The sequence below is a fragment of the Eptesicus fuscus genome, chromosome 3 (assembly GCF_027574615.1).
Source record: "Eptesicus fuscus isolate TK198812 chromosome 3, DD_ASM_mEF_20220401, whole genome shotgun sequence".
Lineage (NCBI taxonomy): Eukaryota > Metazoa > Chordata > Mammalia > Chiroptera > Vespertilionidae > Eptesicus > Eptesicus fuscus.
The window spans coordinates 6,737,725-6,758,539 of NC_072475.1; the positions used below are offsets into that span (position 1 = coordinate 6,737,725).

Here is a 20,815-nt window from a genome sequence, read left to right on the forward strand (position 1 = left end):
ACACAGCCGTCCCCGCCCCCCACCCCCCAGGCCGCACCCTGCTTACCTGTGTGGATGAGCTTGTGGGTCTCCATGGTGTTTCTCTCACTAAACGTCTTTCCACACAATTCACACATGAAATCTTTAATCCCTGCAGAAAAAGGCACACTTAACTTCAGAGATTTCGTAGTGCTTTACCTACACGCAGCGGAGTCTTGTCCCTGACACTGGTCGGGTGGGTACTTGGAGAGGCTGCGGGGAAGGTAGGTTGCCAGGAGACAGAGTAAACGTTTGCTGGTAGGCACTGAGCTGTGGCTTGGGAACTCTGCCCTCTGCAGGTGACTTCGAAAAGTGCTTCCTCAGGAGGGGTGGCAGGTCAGTTTCAGCCCAGGCCCACGGGACTGCCAGTCATTCCGAATGAGCGGAATCCGACTCACTGAGCTTTATTCTGCATTAGCTCGTGACAAGGGAAGGCAGACACCAAGCTTAGGAAGCAGGTGGTTACGTTACCCCAGTGCCCCCACCGGCCATCAGTCTGGGGCGATCATCCTGCTTGCCTGCAACCTGGGGAGCAAGCATCGGGCGAGCAGGACAGATGTACTCCCCAAACTGGCAAGAATGTGGACCCGAGAAAGCCTCTTAAACAAAGGTTCCTCCAAAATGGAACACGACACGTGAGCTGAAGGGCCCACCAATCGGGTCCTGTGAGTACACAGAGCCCCCGGGAGGCACAGGGCCTGGGCCCATCGCGGCTGGAGGAGGGGCCGAAGGGGCAGAGGCCACCGCCCGCTAGCAGTGGGTGCAGCAGCAGGTGGAGCGCGGAGGCGGGTAGGCAGAGCAGTATTGGGGAGCGGTACAGCATTGCAGCACTAGAGGCGGCCGGGACCCAGTCCCGGGGAGCAAGAAAGCTCCCCAGAGAAGGTGAGGCGGATAACAGGCGAGCTTCCCAGGAAGACAAGGGCACACGCTGTACAACCCGTGCGTGGGGACCCAGCAGACCTGCACGGTGGCCTGGACAGACAGCTGAGGCGCACGGTAAGCTGGGCCAGGCAGTGGCGGGACCCAAGGCCATTTTAGGGAGGACAGGGAACCACGGCAGAGAGGCTCTTGCCAGGAATGTCGGACTCAGACCAATCCCACCACCCGGGGCAAGCTTCCTTCTGTGCTGGTGTCTGCCTGAACCCCGCGCACCCCACATGGACCCACACGTCAACGTTTACGAACAGCGTGCTCACACCGACGTCGCAGAGGCCGCTTTTCCTCCGTGAGCGCCACGTGAACGACCGCGAATCTCACCGCTTTTGATGGCTGCATTCTGCATGGCCGCACAATGAGCCATTGCCCTGCGACGGGCACTTAGGATGTCCCAGGATCTGAGGTCAGCTCGCACACACCTCTGGGACCCGGCCTGATCCCTTCCTAGGCACACGTTCCGTTCCCACAGGGAGTGGCTGCGCAGGGCAAGGGCTCTGCAGAACTGGCAAGTGTCGCCAAACTCCCGCCTGGACTCCTGTGCGCACGCGCAGGGACACGCACCAGGGCGCCTGCGAGGACGGGACGCCTCCCAGATGCCCGCTGCCTCCCCGCACCTCCCGGAGCAGAGCTCGCTCGGACCCGGCCGTTGGGAGCTAAGGAAAGTGAGAAGCAGCCAGCGTTTCGGCGCGAGGCCCGGCGGTTGCCGCACGCCGGCGCCCGGCCAGGACTCACCGATGTGCCGCTTGTAGTGCTTGAGCATGTTGACCTTCTGCGCGAACTTGCGGTGGCACTCCTTGCACTCGTACTCCTTGATGCCCTTGTGCAGCTTCATGTGGTGGCGCAGCGCGTGCTTGGTCTTCATGCCTGTGGACAGAGGCAGGTGGGCGCCCGCCACGCCCCCCCGCGCCACCGTGCCCGCACCTGGACCCCCTACAGAGACCGCGCCCTGGACCCGTCTCTGCCCATGCCCAGGATCCCCCTAGCGCCTGAGCCCCTGACCCCCCTGCAGTGCCCACACCCCAACCCTTGGGCAGGCACAGGTGTCAGGAAGGGGGAAGAGAAGGAGGGCTCCGCTCTGAACGGCTCTCCCCACAATGGGGAGCAGGCAGCTGCACCCCTGAAGGCTCAGCTCCAGCGCCAGGTGGGCGCGCCTGGGACCGTACCTTTCCCGCACTCGGCGCACAGGTACTCCCGGATGTTGTCGTGCACACGCATGTGCTCCTTCAGCATGTCCTTCCTGGCGAAGGACTTCCCACACTGCTCGCAGGCGTGGCTCTTCACCCCTACCAACAAACGCACCCATGTCAATCCTGGAAGGCCCGCGGGCGTGGGTAAGGCATGGAGGCAGAACGGGAAGGAAGGCGGCCTCCCGCGGCCGGAAGGGGCCTCCCCTCCCTCCGCCTCCTCAGAGCCTCCTCTGGGCTCTTCGGGAGGAGGCTCCGAGGACCTGGAGCGGTGATGAGGCAGGACGTGCCGGAGCGGACACCGTGGCCAGGACAGGAGAAGCGGGACGGGGGAATGCGCTGAGGGGGACGATGCGCGACTGCTCTGCGCACGAAGCCGGCGGAGAAGGCAGCCGACCCCGTTCAGCCGGGGCCTGTGCCGACAGGACCACCTACCCGTGTGGATGAGCTTATGCCGCTCCAGGTTCCCGATGCTGTTGAAGATCCGCCCGCAGATCTCGCAGGGGTGGATGTACCTGAAACCAGACGGAAGCCTCAGGGCGGCCCGGCCTGTGGGGGGCCGCCTGCAGCAGGCACACCTTTCCTGGGCACCGGGAGACCAAAGGTGTAATGGAGATGACAGAAGACAAAGACTGGAGGGCTGAGGGCTGTCGTGAACTTAATGTGGCCCCCAATTCAGATCCATGTTTCAGCCCTGACCCCCTGTTCCCCAGAAGGCGACTGTATCTGGAGATCAGGGCTTAACAAGTGATGAGGCTGAGATGGTCTCTGGCACGGGCCCTGAGCCAGTATGACTGGTGTCCTTATGACGAGGGGAAGTGTGGACACAGAGGCACAGGTAGCGGGATGACCGTGTGCAGACACGGGCGATGAGGGCCGTGTATAAGCCAAGGAGGGGCCTGGGGCAGAGTCCCTCTCACAGTGGGAGGGAGTCAGCCCTGCGACACCTTGATCTCGGGCCTCCGGCCTGCGCACTCTGTTCTGGCGACCCGAGCTGGCCACTGCGGCCACTGCGGCCGTAACCATCCACACTCGCTCAGGCTCAGAGCACGGATCCCGGCTGCAGCGGGACGCGGGGCTGGCCTTCAGGGCCCCTGATCACCGGGGAAAGGGCTTCTGGTGGCTCCCCAGGCCTGTACTGCGCCGCTCATGCTGAGTCCTGGCAGGGGATGGGGCCGAGGCAGGACCGGTGGAGGACAGGTATTTCCCGGGACCCAGTGGGGCTCCCAGAGCAGAGGGACTTGCCCCTTCAGCATGGCTTCTCTGCCCCTCCCTCGGGCACCTCCCTCGGGCACCACCCAGCGCGGAGCCCGCAGGCCCGGGAGCCTCACTTCTGCACGTTGGGGTCGGGCAGGTTCTCGCGGTGGATGACCATGTGGGCGTGGTAGGTGGCCTTGAGGGCGAAGCGCCGGTTGCAGGTGCTGCAGCCGTAGCCCTTCTCCTTGTGCACCTCCATGATGTGCTTCAGGTACTCCTTCCCGCGGCCGAAGGTGAGCTGCGGACAGGACACGCTCACCACTCGCACAGCTCGCAGCTCGGCGCGCACTGCCGCGCACCACAGGGCAGGGACGCTGGTGAGAGCCCTCACCCTGGCAGGTGAGGAGGGCTCGCCTAGGGCAGGGGCAGCCCTGGCAAACTGCAGTGGAGGATGTGAGAAGTGGACCCCAGCTGCTCCCGGGCCTCCCGCTCCTCTTCAGACCAGCGGGGCCCGACTGCCTCCTCTCCACCCACTGACCTCCCTGACCTCACTCACACCCAAGGGTCCTGGCAGGCGCATGGCAGGCGCCAGGATGGGCACACGGGCTGGTGCTCGCAGAGAACATGGGCACCTGCACTCCACAGGCGTGAACTGCGTGTTCCCAGGCAGGGGACCCAGTGCAGGGACCACCTTCATACAGCACGCGGCTGAGCCCGGGCCCTCTGAGCACAGAACCACCCCCTCTGAGCACGCCCCCCTTCCAGGCACGGGGCAGGCTGTGGTGAAGAGCCACTGGCCCGAGGGGGGGAGGAGGCCCCTCATGCGGCCGACCTCCAGGGAGCCAGATCCCACCCGGTGAGCCACACAGCCGTACGCAGGCCAGCCAGGAGACAGGTTCCACGAGGGTGGTCGTGTGACAGCAGTGAGACCAGCATCCTCCCCGAGAACCAAGTGATGGGGGGCAGCCAGCAGGACAGCTGTGTGTGCGAGTGGCCACCACCGGGACCGAGCCCACCGAGCCGGGCCTGGGGGGTCCGCGGCCTGTTCCGAGCGGCAGTTACCTGGCACCTTTTGCAGCTGTACTTGTGAGGCTCCGAGTCTGCGCTCTCGTCAGAATTGTCATCGTTCTCCTCGGAGGAGATCCCGATCTTGCCAATAAACTCCTCCCTCTGGTGGTCATCCATCAGCGCGATGTCCTGGAAAAGCCAGAGCCGACTTCTGACCCGCGTGGCAAAGCTCTACCGGCCCCTCGTCCACGGCAGCAGGAGGCTCCCCCCGTGGAGAGGCAGCGCCTCTGCGGGTAGGACGCCTACGGAGCTCCCGCCTGCTGCGTCCTGTGTGGGCCCCACGCAGACACTCTCCCTCGGGTCACCTGCACACCCCAGTGCCCTGATGGTAGACCCACCAGGCCCCTGCTCACATTCAAATAATTCTGCCTCGAGCAGCACCGACCCCGAGGGGTGGCAGGGAGCAGCAAACTGCCTCCCGTGGGCCCGGGTGTGAGCCTGGCGCTGCCTGCACTTGGGAACACCTAACGTCCCTGGCCTCGACGGTGGCTTCTGTCAGTGGGGTGGGTCAGTGGCCTCTAAGGCCTCCTCCTGAGGGACGTGACCGGGCTGGCCCCGAAGTTCCTGAAGTTCCATTTACTTTTCTGCAAAAGACCGCAAGGATCATGCCAGCAGCTATCCGCAGGCAAGAAACACAGGAAGAGCCGCCATGGGGGCGAGCCCGGACCTGAGGGAGCAGCGTTGCAGGAGCCAGCAGCCACCACTGCGGGGGAGGAGGCCTCTCCATGCTTGGTGGTTGGCTCCCTGTCTCGGCAGCTCCTTCCAGCGGCCGCAGAGGGCGCTGTCCCCTTTCCCTGCCTCTGCCCATCTCAGGCAGAGGCTGCCAGTTCGCATGGCACCGAGGGCACGTTTCACCAGGGAGCAGACTCAGAACCCCGAGAGGACGGGCTCCTTCGGAGAGCTCGCCGCCCCTCCCTCTGCACCCTCGGTGGAAGCACGAGGTTTCAACAAGGGCCGCCGTTCTGTCTCTTCCACTGTGGACTCTCACACCGACTCACACTGAACCCCTAGTTTCTGTCAGCAAAGAAGGGGCACCCCTCTCTCAGAGGAGAACTGCCCGAGGAGGACTGGCACCTGATCACAGGCCACGGCCACGGGCACTCAGACCCGCCGGGCCCGTCACTGTCGGGTCTAATTTAACGCTCAGGGAAACCCACTTCCCATGGCAGGGCTCAGAGACGTGGGGGCGCAGGGGGTGGCAGAACTAGCACCCCCAGGTCCCGGCTGGGACATGGCAGGGTCCCGGGAGGTCCAAGCCCTTCTCCCTGAGGCTCTTTGCCCTCCTGGGGCCCCTCCTTCCTCCTCAGCTTGGTCCACACGGCTCTGCACCTGCACTGGGCGCCCCCCACACTCCTGCCTCGCCCCCACTTTCCCCAGCATCTGCCCAGAGAAATCCCAACCTGCACCGGGGCTGGGAAGTGCCCCGTCACTGAGCTGCAGGCAGGTGACGAGGGTGGGCGCCCAGCTTCATCGGGGCCGCAGCACCACCTCCATCTGTTTTCCCTGGACCTGCACTTCTCCTGCCCCGAAGGCCCCAAGTCCTCGCCGCCTCCCCAGCTCCGGCCAACTCCTCACTTCCCTCGAGGCAGGGAGAAGGGAAGCAGACCCCGCCCCCCGTCCACCCGGCGGGGGGCACTGGACTGGAGCCCTGCGGTGGGGCTGCCCGAGACCAGCAAAGGGTCACGAGGCCGCATCTGATAAGAGGCGTGAGGCCAAGCTGACCAGCGGTCAGGACGCTGGCCCGAGGCCCCCTGCCCCTGTGAGCTGCCGGGACGGCGCGGCGCGGCGCACACCTTGAAGTGGACGTGGATGTGGTCCCTGAGCACGTCCACACGGAAGAACTTGCGGCCGCAGATCTCGCAGGTGTACTTCTTGTCGCCGTGGGTCAGCAGGTGCTTGTTCATGTTGCTCCTGCAGGAGAACACCTGCGGGCGAAGAGGCGGACGTGGAGGCGCCGCTCACGGCACCGGCTTCGCTGCGTGAACCGTAACCACAAAGTTTCCGTTTCCTCTTGCAAAGGTCAACAACTCCGGCCATGTTGCCACTGGCTGTCACCTGCGGCCACCGCTCTCCATTGTCCGGACCTGGCCGCTGCTCACGGGGACTGCGTGTGGCTGAGACCCAGCAACTACCCAAGCCCAGGCCGGTGGTTATGTCCCCGACAACCCCAGCTGGTGGGGGCGGGGAGCCCCCCTGGGGCCCCTGCAGCAAGTGCTCTGCAACCGAGAGGGACACGATCTCTAGCCCTGGGCACACAGTGGACCTCTGCACATCCCTGTCGTGGGAGGCGAGTCTGAGGAGAGCCAAGGCCATGGAGCTCATTCACAAAGAACACCCCACTTCCGTGGCTCCCTGCGTGGCTCACAGGCTGACAGCACCCAGGGGCTCTGATGGGCGGTGCACTGCTGGACATTTAAGGTCAAGCTAAGGAGTCGCCTGACACTCCCTGAACGGATCTGCTCATGAGGGTGGCATCACGCTTCGCTCACTCAGGGAACATGCCAGGAACATCCGTGGCCATGCAGTTGCTGGTGCTGTCGCTCAGAAATGCCACAGAGGAGACAAGCACCAACAGACAGAATTAAGCCCCCAGGACCGCCGTTCCCGGTGAGCGGCTCTCATCTCTGCCAAAGGACACGTCTCAGAGATGCCAAGAGAGTGAGAGCATGCGCATGGGTGCACGATGGTGGAGATGGTGGCAAACAGGAGAAAGGCTCTAAAAGAGAAAACACTCCTCCCTAAGCTCCCTCACTGGAGACACAGCTCGACAGCGAAGGATCACAATGACAAGGCCACGAATGAGTGGACGCTGCAGCTTAGGACACCCCGAGAGTCCATGTCCCCCCAAACCTTCCCCCGGACAGGCAGTGGGCAGAGCTCCGACTTGTAACCGCGGGAAGTGATGAGCTGTGTGTTCAGGTGACAGGGCAGCGCGGGCGTTACCTTGCCACACACGGGGCATCCCGAGGGCTCCTTCTTGTAGCGGACCAGGCTCTCCCCGCTGGTCTCCAGGTCTTCTCTCTTCACTCGCCGGACGCCTGGAATGCCCACCGCCCGAGCGAGAGAGGAAATATGTGATACTGGTCAGTTCTGCTGCAGCCCAGTGTCAGTTAGAGGACGGAGACACAGCTGCCCACGGTGTGGAGACTTAGGAGTGAGTGGGAGGGTGGGGGGCGTCCCTGGGCTCTGACGTGAGCATCAGCGCTAACCGCTGCTCCTACAGGCTCCCAGGAGAGGAGAGACTGCAGCCCCCGCGGGTTCGGTGACAGGGTTCTGGCATCTGAAACATTTGGAAATACGAGGGCGAGTGTTTTTCACTTTACAGCGTGGAAGGTTCTAGTGAACGACCTAGAGGTGTTTGTGCCCAATGAAAAGGCTCAGGGAGAAGGCAGGCTTCTCGGAGACGGCGCTAAGTAGGCAGGCTTTCTATTAAAGAGGCTAAAGCTCATCCTTCAAATTAAACCAGCTGAATTAGGGCCACGGTGCAGTCAGCTGATAATAAAATCCTATGGCTTTCAGGCATCGGGGCCTCTCGGGGTGCACAGAGGAGGAGCCAGGGAAAACCAGTCAGCGGCCCCCAACGCCTCCACCTGGAACACGCTCCATGCACACGGTGGAGAGCTCACCCGTGCAGTTTCAGTTTTCTTCCTGCTTTCTCTCATGTGGGAAGCATTTTGCCATAATACTAAGAAACTCTGAGAAACTTTGTAATGACTGCATAGCATTCACTCCTACAGAGAGCGTTTCCTTAGCTCTTTCCCTCCCGGGTTCTTAGGACATTCCCAATGTCCCCGCAGTTCCCACCCGACACTACAAATCCCTCCCTCTGCCCGAGCTGAATCCCCACGGCTCAAAGACTCCATCGGATGGTGGCAGGGCGAAACTCTGTCCAAAGGGCTGGTGACAACACGGGCCCACTCCCCGCCCTCCCTTAGGAGCCTGCCCTGCGCAGGGCGCTCACCCTCCAGGTGCCTCCGCTGGTGGTCCAGCATGACGTCCTTGCGGTAGAACATCTTGTTGCAGACTTCACAAGCAAACTTCTTGTCCCCGTGCTTCTTCTTGTGCTTGGAGAGGTTGCTGTTGGTGGAGAAGAATCTGAAACACATCTCACATTGGAACGTCTTGTCATCTGTCCAGAAAGCAAGCAGACACGGCAGCTTTTAGGTCAACGGCATCGGATGCAGGCTCCACGGTGCGGCCGTGGGAATGGCAATGGGCGCAGGTGAAGGGGTGAGAGGCGTGAGGACCACACGGCCAGGAAGCCGGGGCACCCGTGCTGCTGTCCAAGCACAGGCTGGAGGGCTGGTTCCCAAGATTTACCTCGCCTCCTCTCTGTCCAAGCCCAGCCCGCATCCTCCGCCACACTCCCCGCCCCCACGGCATTCACCGATTCCGCCCGAGGAACCACAGTGCTCCCCCGGGAACTGGACAGCCCCCACCGGCTCCCTCTGTGGCACCGCGCTCTCCCGCCAGGCGCCAGGACGTCCCCTGAAGGCCTGCACTGGGTGAGCACAGGCAGCGGGCCATCGGGCACCCGCATGGCGCTAGCACCCCTCCAGCTGTCTGTCCTCGCCCGGACCACCTGGACTCTCCCCTTGGTTCAGGGATCTCAGGGCCTCATACCCAGCACAGGCCCCGACCCTCTCAGTGTTGTTCTGTGCTCTGCCCCTCACCCCACCCCCATCCAGGGGTCTGTCCCCCGCACAAGCCCTGAAGGCAGCCCTCACTGCCCACGGCCCTCCTGGAGCACCAGCCCACGCCGGGTCCCCCTGCAGGTGGCCATGACAGAGTGGGTCACAGGGTCATCCCCCTTCAGAGGGAGGCCTCAGGACACACCGTGTCATCCTCGTTTTGGGCCTGGGGCTCCAGCCCGCTGACCTGCTCCTGGAGTCAGCAAACGTTCGCCATACACACAGATCCCTGAGGCTGCACACAGCCCTGCTGTTTCCTACCATGAATCTGATGGGTTCTCACTGTGCTGTACACAGAGCCCATTTAAGTACCCCTGCCCCCCGCCACACACACACACCCAGGGTCTCAGACTGGGCCCTGGCGACACGTGGGCCACATGGTCCTCTGTGGGGGCCGACCTGGTGCTGTGGATGTCCTGCATCACCCCCCCACACACACACAGCCAGTGTGACAACCAACATGTCCAATGTGCAGCCCAGGTGCATCTACATGATCCCTGTACACACACTTACATGTATGCAGTATGTGTGCTTAGTATGCAAAACATGTTCCTGCTTATTTCAGTGGCTACGTAATAGTCCACCTGGTTCCTTTACCACAATTCACGCATTATTTTTTATATTGTGGATAACTTAGTGATTCCCCTTTCTGCTAAACCTCCTGAGCACAGCTTCTTAGGGATGGACCACCAGACCAAGGGCGTCTGCATCTGCTTTGTGGAGGCCACCCCGTTACTGGGCTGTCCCATCAGATCGCAGAGACCCCACCCTCCCCGGGCCTGCAAAACCACCCAGGTGAGCCTCCCTCCTGGGCAGGTGCTAATGCACAGGTGAGCCGCCCTCCCGGGCAGGTGCTAACGCACAGGTGAGCCTCCCTCCCGGGCAGGTGCTAACGCACAGGTGAGCCGCCCTCCCGGGCTGGCACCCCACTAGCATGAAAGGCACAGTGTGCCCATGGCTTTAGCGTTCTCTCTCACGCGTCCCTCCAGCATATGGTGAGAAGTCACCTGTAACTATTCCCGGCTCATTTGTGGCCTCTGCTCAGCTAGAAGGAGCGGGCAGGGCTGTCGGGACGTCCCTCACTCAGGGCGGGTTTCCCGTGTGGCATCCAGTCACGAGTTTAGGAATGCAGATGGGCGTCTGGCTCCAACAACAACTCTCTCCCACCAATAACCCTGGTGCCCTTGAGGTCTACATTTATCTCTATACATAAAAGCCTAAGCGACCGAACAACCAAACGATGGGTCGACCGGCTGCTATGACACACACTGACCACAAGGGGGCAGACATTCAATGCAGGAGCTGCCCCCTGGTGGTCAGTGCGCTCCCACAGCCAACCTCTCACAGCTGGCCAACTCCCGAGGTCCCTACCCCTGGTCAGCCAACCTCCCACGGCCCCGATCACCAGCCAGGCCGAGGGATCCCACCCGTGCACGAATTCGTGCACTGGGCCTCTAGTGTTTTAATAAAATGCAGCGACTGAGAACAGATGTCTATCAGTTGGGTTCTAGTGAGGGTGTGGGCGCAGGGTCACCAAGAGATAAGACAGCAGATTTCCAGGGGAGCCGACCTGCATGGGAGCCTGGACATGAACCTTTGCTATTCACTAGCACAGTCTGATGGTCAAGGGCAGTTCAGGGGCCACTCAGAAGAGTTACACCAACACCTGTCACACCCAGGGCAGGCCCTGCTGAGAAGAAGCATGAGAAAAACCCAGCAGACTACACGTTTCAAAGCTTCTCCCTCACATTGGACAAATTCTTGACTTAATGGTCTATGGAAGACACACATTTTCTTATGTGAACACATAAAAAGGCATAACAGTATGCAAATACTGCATTTTGCAAATAAGCTCCATATCCAGGCTTATCCTTTATTTTCCATCAAAACTTCTACCCTTTGACAGAGCATCTTAGAAAAGAGAAGGTGCATTTGCCGAAACCGGTTTGGCTCAGTGGATAGAGCGTCGGCCTGCGGACTCAAGGGTCCCAGGTTCGATTCCGGTCAAGGGCATGTACCTTGGTTGCGGGCACATCCCCAGTAGGGGGTGTGCAAGAGGCAGCTGATCGATGTTTCTCTCTCATCGATGTTTCTAGCTCTCTATCCCTCTCCCTTCCTCTCTGTAAAAAAATCAATAAAATATATTAAAAAGAAAAGAGAAGGTGCATTTCAGCTGCTGCTGTTACTTCCACATGACGAAGGAAAGGTCTGCTTTGTCAGAACTTTGACCGACGTGTAGCACCTGAGGCTCCGACTCCTGTTACTCTCAGCTTCACCTGTGTCCAGAGAGACGGCTACAGAGGACACCTCCTCTTCCTGAACCCTGAGTCACTCACCAAACACTGGTCAGGTGCCACTCATGCTCCTGACACGCTGACAGCCCGCCCCATTCCTGCAGGCACGCAGACCTGCGGGTGGCCACACGGGCGTTGTCCGACTCAGAACAACAGCCCAGGCTGAGGCTGGCTGACAGCTGGCGCAGCATGGAGACTGCCGGGGGACCTGCCCCAGGTCGGGGGCAGCAGGGTGCAGGGCTCAGGATGCAGGTGTGCGGCACACTGGAAGTTCGTCCGAAAGCTGCCCAGGCCACTTAAAGCCACAGACACAGATGCTGCGGAGCAGCTGGAGCTCAGGTGAAACAGGACTTGTCTGCCACTCAGAACAGTCCCGCCATGGGAGCAAGGCGCCATGGACGAGACATGCCAGGTTCCAGACAGGACCCTCCAACACGACAAACAGACACACAAACGAGCCAAGCAAGGGTCACAGCGGGCGCTGCCGGGCAGGCGCTGGCTGCGGAGGGAGGGGCCGTGGAGACTTGGCTAAGGCCGGTCAAGGTTCCCCAGAGCCCCACCTGACCAAGAGCCCGCACAGAGATACAGTGACGCACACAGAGGGTCAACAGGAAAGGGTTCGGTATCAAAGGCTAACCTGGTAGGTCGCTAAGCCGACTGCCACTGGTCCCCCCCTCTCCCGGGTGTGCTAGGGTTCCTGGAGAGAGGGAGAACGCAAGTCACCCCTGGTGCACAGGAGAGAGCAGTGGGGACAGGGCGGGGCTTTCCATGGGCTGGGGTCCTAAGCCACTGCCTCCTGCTGTCCACGCGGATGTCTATGGCACGTGTGCTTGCCAGCTGCCAGCTTGCCCAGAGACAGGGCCCAGCATGCTTGCCCAGGCCCAGGGAGGCCCCCTCGGCCCGGGCTCGTGGCAGCATGAGGAAATGAGGTTCCCTGTCACTCTTGGAGACTGGCGGACAGAGGTGGACTCAGGACAACATGGTCTGGACACGGGCAGCTCCATGTAGAAGGGAGGCTAACGGTTCCGGAAGCCCCTGCCGACAAGTGAGAGACATCACCCCTGCAGGCACCACCCACCCACCTCTCTCTCTCACATGGTCCTCGCACAAATCCGACACGGCTGCTCGCCACACTCAGCGAGACGGCATGTGTGGAATCTCACATGTGGGGCATGTGTAAGAGGAAGTGGGAACGTAAGTTCCTTTGACACAGGACGTCTCCATCTGTCTCTAGACCAGCTAATGACTGCTCGGAAGCAACACGAGTGGTGGGGTTCCTTGTTACCCCTACCTTTACCCTCTTCTGACGTCCCCCAGCTCCCACCCCGTCACCTGGGGCTCAACGCTGGCCGGCCCGCTCACCTGTCCTGCAGTTGTGAAATTCCAGCGCGCTCTCGATGCGGAAGGTCTTCTCACAGGTGCCACACCGGTACCTGTACTCGCTGTCCACCTGGGCAGAGGGCAGCATGTCAGAGAGAGGAGAAGCCCCGGGGAGGCTCAAGCAGAACGAGCTCCCTGATGAAACATTCTAGCAACTTCCATGTGTGTGTGGTTTACGTTTCTCTACTGCTGTCCTACTCAGCTTAGGAACATGAAGAATTTTCACTCTTCCCGCCCAACTGCCCTAGAAAGGGCACCCCATACTCAGGCACCCGCACAGCCCCAAGGGCCACCTGCTCCCGCCACTCCTCCGGCTGCCTGTCCGCGCCAGGCCAGGCCAGGCCACCTGGATGCGTCCAGAACCGCGGGGCTCGGCGCTGTGGTTCTCTCCTCTCTCCTGACTCTCACTCCCTCCCCATGCTGACTGTTCGGTCCGTGGCCTGCTTCTCCCACAGCTGGGAGGAGGCCAGTGGCTGCACCCACCTCGTTCCTGCTGTGCTTGTAGGAGACATGCTGCTTTAGACTCTCCTTTCGGCTGAACAGCTTCGCACACTCCTCACACTTGAACAGCTTGTCGCCTACGGAGCCAACAAGAACAAGCCGATCCACGACTGCGGCACGGCCGGAGACACGCGCGCCCTGTCCCTGCACACGGGGCGGGCCGCCCTCGGCCGCGCCGCCCACGGGAGAGGCTGGGACTCACCGTGCGAGCGCACGTGCCGGCTCAGGTTGCTGCTGTTCTGGAAGACCTTGCTGCAGGTGCCGCACTGGTACACCCGCCGGTGCTCCCCCAGCTGCCGCACCAGCTTCCGCCGGATGCCGTGCCGGGTGGAGAGAATCAGACTCCTCTTGAGGGTGATGCTGCCGCTCTGATGATGCGGGAACCTGCCAGGTGGAAGGTGAACAGGAAGGCAGGTGGGAGACTGAGTTCAAGGCGGGGAAAGAGCTCAAGGTTACAGTCATCTTGGAAGGGGTCTTTCCAAATCGTCCCAGCTCGATGGGAGAAAGGGGCCAAGCTCGGCATCACCCGGAGCCAGGGGCACCAGAAGGAGACCAGGCACCCATCTTACTGCGTTTGCCTCTGGCCACCAGGAATGTCACACGCAACGTGCGCTTCAACTAGAGCAGCCGGGTCCCTGCAGCTTTCCTCCCGGGTACGGCCTCTACTGTCTTATATTCTCCCTGATCCTGATTTTTAAAATTTCTTCTGCTGTGTGTTTCTGACTGTTTCCATGGAAACTCTCCGGGCACTCAGATAGACTAAATAAGTAAACAGGTAACAGCATTTCTGACATGACTTTGGTTTCAGTATTTCCACAGGATTCCAGCCTAAGAAGGACCAGGTGCACTTTGATAATAATAAGAGGAACCCCAAAAAGAGCTGGTGGAGAAAAAATTGCCACCAGCTTATTCAGCTTCAAGACAATCATTTCCCAAGAATGACAACAAAATACAAATATTGTCCTTGTTCGCTGAAAGAAAAAGGAAAACACCAAGTAAGGAATGCAATTTATAGAAATTCAAATACAAAACTGCTTTATCACAGCAGCAATATTCACAACTAGAGGCACGGTGCACAAAATTCGTGCATGGGTACGGTCCCTAGGCCTGGCCTGTGATCAGGGCCATCTTTCCCAGATGCCGCAGCTGGCCCCACCCCCCGCTGCCACCCACCCCCAGTTCCCCATTCGCCATCGAGTGATCAGAGCCTGACAGCTGGGGGAAGGGACCAAGAGGTGGTCAGTGCACCTCACAGCGACTGGTCGAGCGGTCATTCTGGTCGTTCCGCCGTTTGGTTGATTTGCATATTACTCCCTTATATATATAGACTAGGGGCCCAGTGCACGAAAATTCGTGCACTGGGGGTGGGGGGGTCCCTCAGCCCAACCTGCCCCCTCTCACATACTGGGAGCCCTCAGGGGATGTCCTACTGATGGCTTAGGCCCGATCCCCACGGGAAGCGGGCCTAAGCCGCAGTCTGGCCTCTCTTTGTGGGAGGCAACCGGGCTGGTCAGGGGAAGGCACCAGCCCCATCACCCCGCTGCTGCAGCCACTGCCACACCGCAGCCACCAAGGTGTTTTCATCAACATGACTCCAGTCCCTTCACCATGAAAAAATGACAACTTTCTTTAGGCATTTTCAAGATGTGTCTTTCATAGGATATGCATTTCTTTCTTTTTTTTTTTTATCCTCGCCTAAGGATATGTTTCCATTGACTTTTAGAGAATGTGGAAGAGAAAGGGAAAGACAGAGAGAAACATCAAAGTGAGAGGAACACTTTGATTGGTTGCCTCCTGCATGAGCCCTGATCTGGGCCCCGGCCAGGGAGGAGCCTGCAACCTAGGTACATGGCCTTGATCAGAATCAACCCAGACCTTGCTGTGGGCAGGCCAAAGCTCTATCCACTGAGTCAAACCGTGTAGGGCAGGATGTGACATTTCTTAGCCCTCCAGCAGCGGACCTTCGTTTTTTTCTCCAGAAGTGTGGTGGAAAAACCCTAGAGCACCCACCTTTTTGGATTCTTATTACCCAAGTTACTAAGAATATTACCAGTGGCATACAGGAAGCTTAGCCAATGTGCAGTCAGAAAAAGTGTTTCCTCTGTAGTTCACACCAATGGAGGGCTGGGCCCTGCCCAGGCCTAAAGCCTCTGGCCGAAGCTTTAGGGCTGGGCAGGGGACCTCCAGCTCCCTGTGATCGCAGATACCGCCCATTGGGCAGGGGACCCCAGCTCCGTGCAATCCACCACAGGAGCAGAACCCCTCGCAGGAGCTGACCCCCAGTTCCCTACGATCCATCCCAGGCTCCCCGCTGGTGCCCAAGGCCAGAAAAGCCTCAGCCAGATGGTTTCCTGGTGGGCGTGGCTGGTGGGTGTGACTTGTGGGTGTAGCGAAGGTGTGGTCAATTTGCATATTACTCTTTTATTAGGGAGGATAGGCAAGAGGGGAGGCAGCCCAAGTGCCCACAGAAGCAGGAATGGATAAACCAATTGGTCCATACCACAGTGAATGTTACTCAACCTGAAAAGGGAGGACATTCTGACCTAGGCTACACTTCGATGGACCTTGAGAACATCATGCTGAGTGAAGTAAGCCCGTCACAGAAGGACCAATACTGTGTGATTCCACTTACACAGGCACCTAGGGTGTTCAGATTCACAGACAGGGGCTGGGGGCAGGGGGATAAGGAATAATTATTAAATAATATGGCATTTCAGTTTAAGGAAGATAAAGATAGTGAATGTATTTAAAACCACTGACCTATACTCTTAAAAATTATGATGATGGTAAAGTTCATGTTATGTCTATTTTACCAAATAAAAGTATTTCTCAAACTGTTTTCACAGTGGACGCACCATTAAGCTCCTGGGTCCAGAGTGTTCCTGCTGCTTGCTCAGAAACACACTCATCCGCTTCCCCCGCGAGAAGCAAACCCCTCTCGTCAGGCCCTCCCTCCCCACGAATCCGCTGCCCCCGCTTCCTGCCCCGAGCGCTGTGGCAGGACTCACTTTGGCACTGAAGTGGCCTCGCTGGTGGTGGTGGCCAACTTCCCCAGAACCAGCTCCATGATGTGCTCGTCGGGCGCCGCAGGCACGGGCTCGTCCGGTGGCACCTCGGTGATGATCTCTGCCACTTGCTCTGTGCGGACAGAATGGGCCCGCCACGTCACAGCTGGGCAGGGGACAGAACACAGCCAGCCAAGACGGCACGCCCAGGGCACCACAGCCGGGCCAGGTTTACGTGGTTAACAAAAGAAAGGAAAGCTAGCGATATCTTAGAAACTACATGTTTATCTGTATATATAGAAAATCAAAATGGTATTCATAACTCAAATCTAGGTTATAAATTGTGATGCTTTTTTAAAACCACGGCAGTCCTAGCACTATTTCAATCCCTCAGCATACCAACCCAAACCAAAACATTTTCACACATATTGGGATCATAAAATGTATAAAATTAGGGGTGTCAGAGACTTAGAAATATTAATTTTGTTATGAGACAAGCCACCTTGAGTATGTTCAAAAGCAGATAACCGCAAGCACAAGAGACAAATATGACATAACCACAATAATAGGGACCCGGGTCCGAACCTCTGGACAAACGAAACATAGGAAGATTACACACAAAAATTAGCACTGGTCCTCCCACTTGCCTCCTACATGCCTTCCTAATGCAGCTAACCACTAGTGAACTAATGCAGCTAACCACTAGTGAACTAATCGCTGAAGAGGCTCCTGCCCCTTCACTGGCCCTGGTCTGTTTAGAGAAGGGAAACTGTGCAGGAAGTCTAACCCCTCAGACCCTGTCAGGTCCACAGAGCACAGCCTGCTGGCTCCACCCTCAGGGCCAGCCCTCACCTGCTGGCTCCACCCTCAGGGCCAGCCCTCACCTGCTGGCTCCACCCTCAGGGCCAGCCCTCACCTGCTGGCTCCACCCTCAGGGCCAGCCCTCACCTGCTGGCTCCGCCCTCAGGGCCAGCCCTCACCTGCTGGCTCCACCCTCAGGGCCAGCCCTCACCTGCTGGCTCCGCCCTCAGGGCCAGGTCTCAACTGCTGGCTCCGCCCCCAGGGCCAGGTCTCACCTGCTGGCTCCGCCCTCAGGGATAGCCCCCACCTGCTGGCTCCGCCCCCAGGGCCAGCCCTCACCTGCAGGCTCCGCCCCCAGGGCCAGCCCTCACCTGCAGGCTCCGCCCCCAGGGCCAGCTCTCACCTGCAGGCTCCGCCCCCAGGGCCAGCCCTCACCTGCGGGCTCCTTGTCTTCAATGATGACCAGTGGCTGTTCTGGTTTCTGTTCGGGTTTCGAGGCTTTGGGTTTTCTCCCCCTTCGAGGCTTTTTCTTCTGCTCTTTGGCTGCACTGATGCTCTTGGGGACTGCGGGAGGCTCCCCCCGAGACCCGTCAGGTTCCTTCTCTGGAGCCCCTTCCTGCTGGCTGGCTGGGGGGAGGCTTTTGGTTTGTTCCAAGTGACCCAACAGATGCTCTGCAGGAGAGGGAGGCAGGGGCACAGGGGCGCGAGGGAGCCGGTCAGTGTCCGCTCCCTCCCCGACTGCTTGTTTCTGTTTTCAATTTTATTTGCTAATAGTGCGCCCTCTGCAGAGGTAACTGTATCCCCACTGCTTTTGAAAAGAAAGCATTCCCAGGCACCAAGCACAACGGGTATTTAAACAGTCAGATGATAAAAGCAGGGCAGTTCTGTACAAAGGAAAGCCTGAGCACACACATGTGCGAAGAGGGCTGTGGAAGGCTATGTCAACGTGTCTCTCTCGATGGTAACAGTCTGGGCAATTTTGCTTTTCGTCTTTAAGCTTATTTGCATTTTCTAATTTTTCCACAATAAATACATAACACGATTACTTAAAAGTGTAACCTCTAAGAGGAAAAGAGAAATATTCAATTTGTGATAAACACCATGTCTTTAAAAACACTGCATAAAAGCAAAAAGACAAAAACTGCTTTATTTTCAAGAAGGCCTCAGAGGCCTCCCAAGACAAGAAAACTGGACGAGTGGCCACAGTCCCCCTGAAGGTGAGTCCGGCACAGCCCAGCCGGCACCAGCAGGAAGGAGGAGGGAGGACTGACGGGAGGAGGGGACTAATGCACCAGATGGCAGAAGGCACCTGGGTGCTCACTGGGCCCAGGACTGATTCTTCCTATTGTAAAGCTCCACTGGGTCGACTGAGGCGCTGCGTATGAAGTGGCCGCTACGCCTTCATTGGTCCCATATGGAGGGACACTGTGCTGGGCGAGTGCCCTCAAAAACGAGGGAGAAAAAGAAAATTACACAGCAGACACATGTTGTGTGACACATGTCATAGAAGGGTTTGGCAGTTCAGCCGCACAGAACAAGGCAACAGTGAGCGCACCTGGCTACAAACACTTGGAAAGACGAGATAAAATACAGACCTCCCCCCGCCCACTGTAATACACTGCTGAGCTTACGAGCCAGAAGAACTCGTGATGCCAGATACGCAGAGGCCCTTCAAGCCAAAGTGTAAAAGCATGAGCTGGGGAGGCACTGGGTGGGGGAGGCACTGGGTGGGGGAGGCACTGGGCTGGGGAGGCACTGAGCTGGGGGAGGCACTGGGTGGGGGAGGCACTGGGCTGGGGGAGGCACTGGGTGGGGGAGGCACTGGGCTGGGGGAGGCACCGGGCTGGGGGAGGCACTGGGTGGGGGGAGGCACTGGGTGGGGGAGGCACTGGGCTGGGGGAGGCACTGGGTGGGGGAGGCACTGGGTGGGGGGGAGGCATTGGGTGGGGGAGGCACTGGGTGGGGGGAGGCACTGGGTGGGGGGAGGCATTGGGTGGGGGAGGCACTGGGTGGGGGGGAGGCATTGGGTGGGGGAGGCACTGGGTGGGGGAGGCACTGGGTGGGGGAGGCACTGGGTGGGGGGGAGGCACTGGGTGGGGGAGGCACTGGGTGGGGGGGAGGCATTGGGTGAAGGAGGCACTGGGTGGGGGAGGCACTGGGCTGGGGGAGGCACTGGGTGGGGGGGAGGCACTGGGTGGGGGAGGCACTGGGTGGGGGAGGCACTGGGTGGGGGGGAGGCATTGGGTGGGGGAGGCACTGGGTGGGGGGAGGCACTGGGTGGGGGGGAGGCATTGGGTGGGGGAGGCACTGGGCTGGGGGAGGCACTGGGTCGGGGGGAGGCACTGGGTGGGGGAGGCACTGGGTGGGGGAGGCACTGGGCTGGGGGAGGCACTGGGTGGGGGGGAGGCACTGGGTGGGGGAGGCACTGGGTGGGGGAGGCACTGGGTGGGGGGGAGGCATTGGGTGGGGGAGGCACTGGGTGGGGGGAGGCACTGGGTGGGGGGGAGGCATTGGGTGGGGGAGGCACTGAGCTGGGGGAGGCACTGGGTGGGGGAGGCACTGGGTGGGGGAGGCACTGGGTGGGGGAGGCACTGGGTGGGGGGAGGCACTGGGTGGGAGGGAGGCACTGGGTGGGGGGGAGGCACTGGGTGGGGGAGGCACTGGGCTGGGGGAGGCACTGGGTGGGGGAGGCACTGGGTGGGGGGAGGCACTGGGTGGGAGGGAGGCACTGGGTGGGAGGGAGGCACTGGGTGGGGGAGGCACTGGGTGGAGGGAGGCACTGGGTGGGGGGAGGCACTGAGCTGGGGGAGGCATTGGGCTGGGGGAGGTACTGGGCGGGGCTGGTTCCCCGGGCACGCAGGCCTGGGAGACAGGCTTCAGAGGCTCACTAAAGCCAGGGAACCTCCGACGCCATGCATTTTGCTGTCCAAAGGGATGGTGTGCAAGAGAGTCCAGTCTCAGGGACCTCAACACAGGGCTTTCAGAACTCTGACTCAACAGCCGGCCCCGCCGGCCCCGCCTTACCGTTCAGGAGCTGCAGCTCCAGGAAGGTGGCAGAACACACTTTACACACCCACGGGCTCGGCTCGGATTCCACCGGGGTGCTGCTGTCCGGGGTGCCTGCAGCTTCAAGAGAGAGACGAGGTGACCCACCGCAGTTCGTCTGTCCACGAAGGCCCCGCCCGGCAGAAAACCACCTGTCCTACAGGTGGCAATGACACAGCGATCGCCCATGGACCACTTTCAATGGTCCAGGCACCACCCTGTTCTCGGGATGTCCTCATGTCACAGATGAGGACACGGAGCTCCGAGAGCCACAGCGGCTGATGGCAGGGACTGTCTCCAGTCGCAGAAACGGGTCTTCCTCCAAGAAGCCAGTCTGGTGGGACCAGGCCCATCCTTCATACAACCTCAAGAAAAAAAATGCATCCTCCAGACAAAACCAAATTCCTCGCTCTCTCATCGGCTCCCACAACAAGGGACCCACACAGCCAGTCAGTGTGCCCTGAGCCTGGCGTGGCCGCCGCCTCGCCCAGCGCTGCCACCACTTTGTGCAGTGATAGGAATCCTCTGAGCGTGCTGTCCGGGACAGCGGCCACATGTGCTCGTGTCCCCGAGAAGCTGAAGTCTTAAATCCATTTAATCTGAATTTGGATTTGAACAGCCTCCAGGCAGTGCCTCCAGTCCTTCCCTGCAGAACCACGGGGGCTAAGAAGGGAGGAGATGACCAGGTCCATGGA

At 60.0% G+C, this 20,815-nt stretch overlaps 1 protein-coding gene across 1 annotated transcript in view; it reads right to left on the bottom strand.

The window, feature by feature from the left end:
* Positions 1–20,815, bottom strand: part of PRDM15 (PR/SET domain 15) — a 37,535-nt gene that overhangs the window by 7,127 nt on the left and 9,593 nt on the right. Inside the window, exons 5-19 of the mRNA XM_054710796.1 lie at positions 20,100–20,201; positions 17,511–17,747; positions 16,278–16,407; positions 13,472–13,653; positions 13,252–13,346; positions 12,751–12,838; positions 8,365–8,532; positions 7,347–7,441; positions 6,197–6,328; positions 4,398–4,532; positions 3,470–3,633; positions 2,574–2,653; positions 2,118–2,237; positions 1,687–1,818; positions 47–130 (exon numbers count right to left, since the gene is read on the bottom strand). Coding sequence (XP_054566771.1) covers positions 47–130; positions 1,687–1,818; positions 2,118–2,237; positions 2,574–2,653; positions 3,470–3,633; positions 4,398–4,532; positions 6,197–6,328; positions 7,347–7,441; positions 8,365–8,532; positions 12,751–12,838; positions 13,252–13,346; positions 13,472–13,653; positions 16,278–16,407; positions 17,511–17,747; positions 20,100–20,201 — 1,944 coding nt within the window. The remainder of the gene's footprint in view (positions 1–46; positions 131–1,686; positions 1,819–2,117; positions 2,238–2,573; positions 2,654–3,469; positions 3,634–4,397; positions 4,533–6,196; positions 6,329–7,346; positions 7,442–8,364; positions 8,533–12,750; positions 12,839–13,251; positions 13,347–13,471; positions 13,654–16,277; positions 16,408–17,510; positions 17,748–20,099; positions 20,202–20,815) is intronic.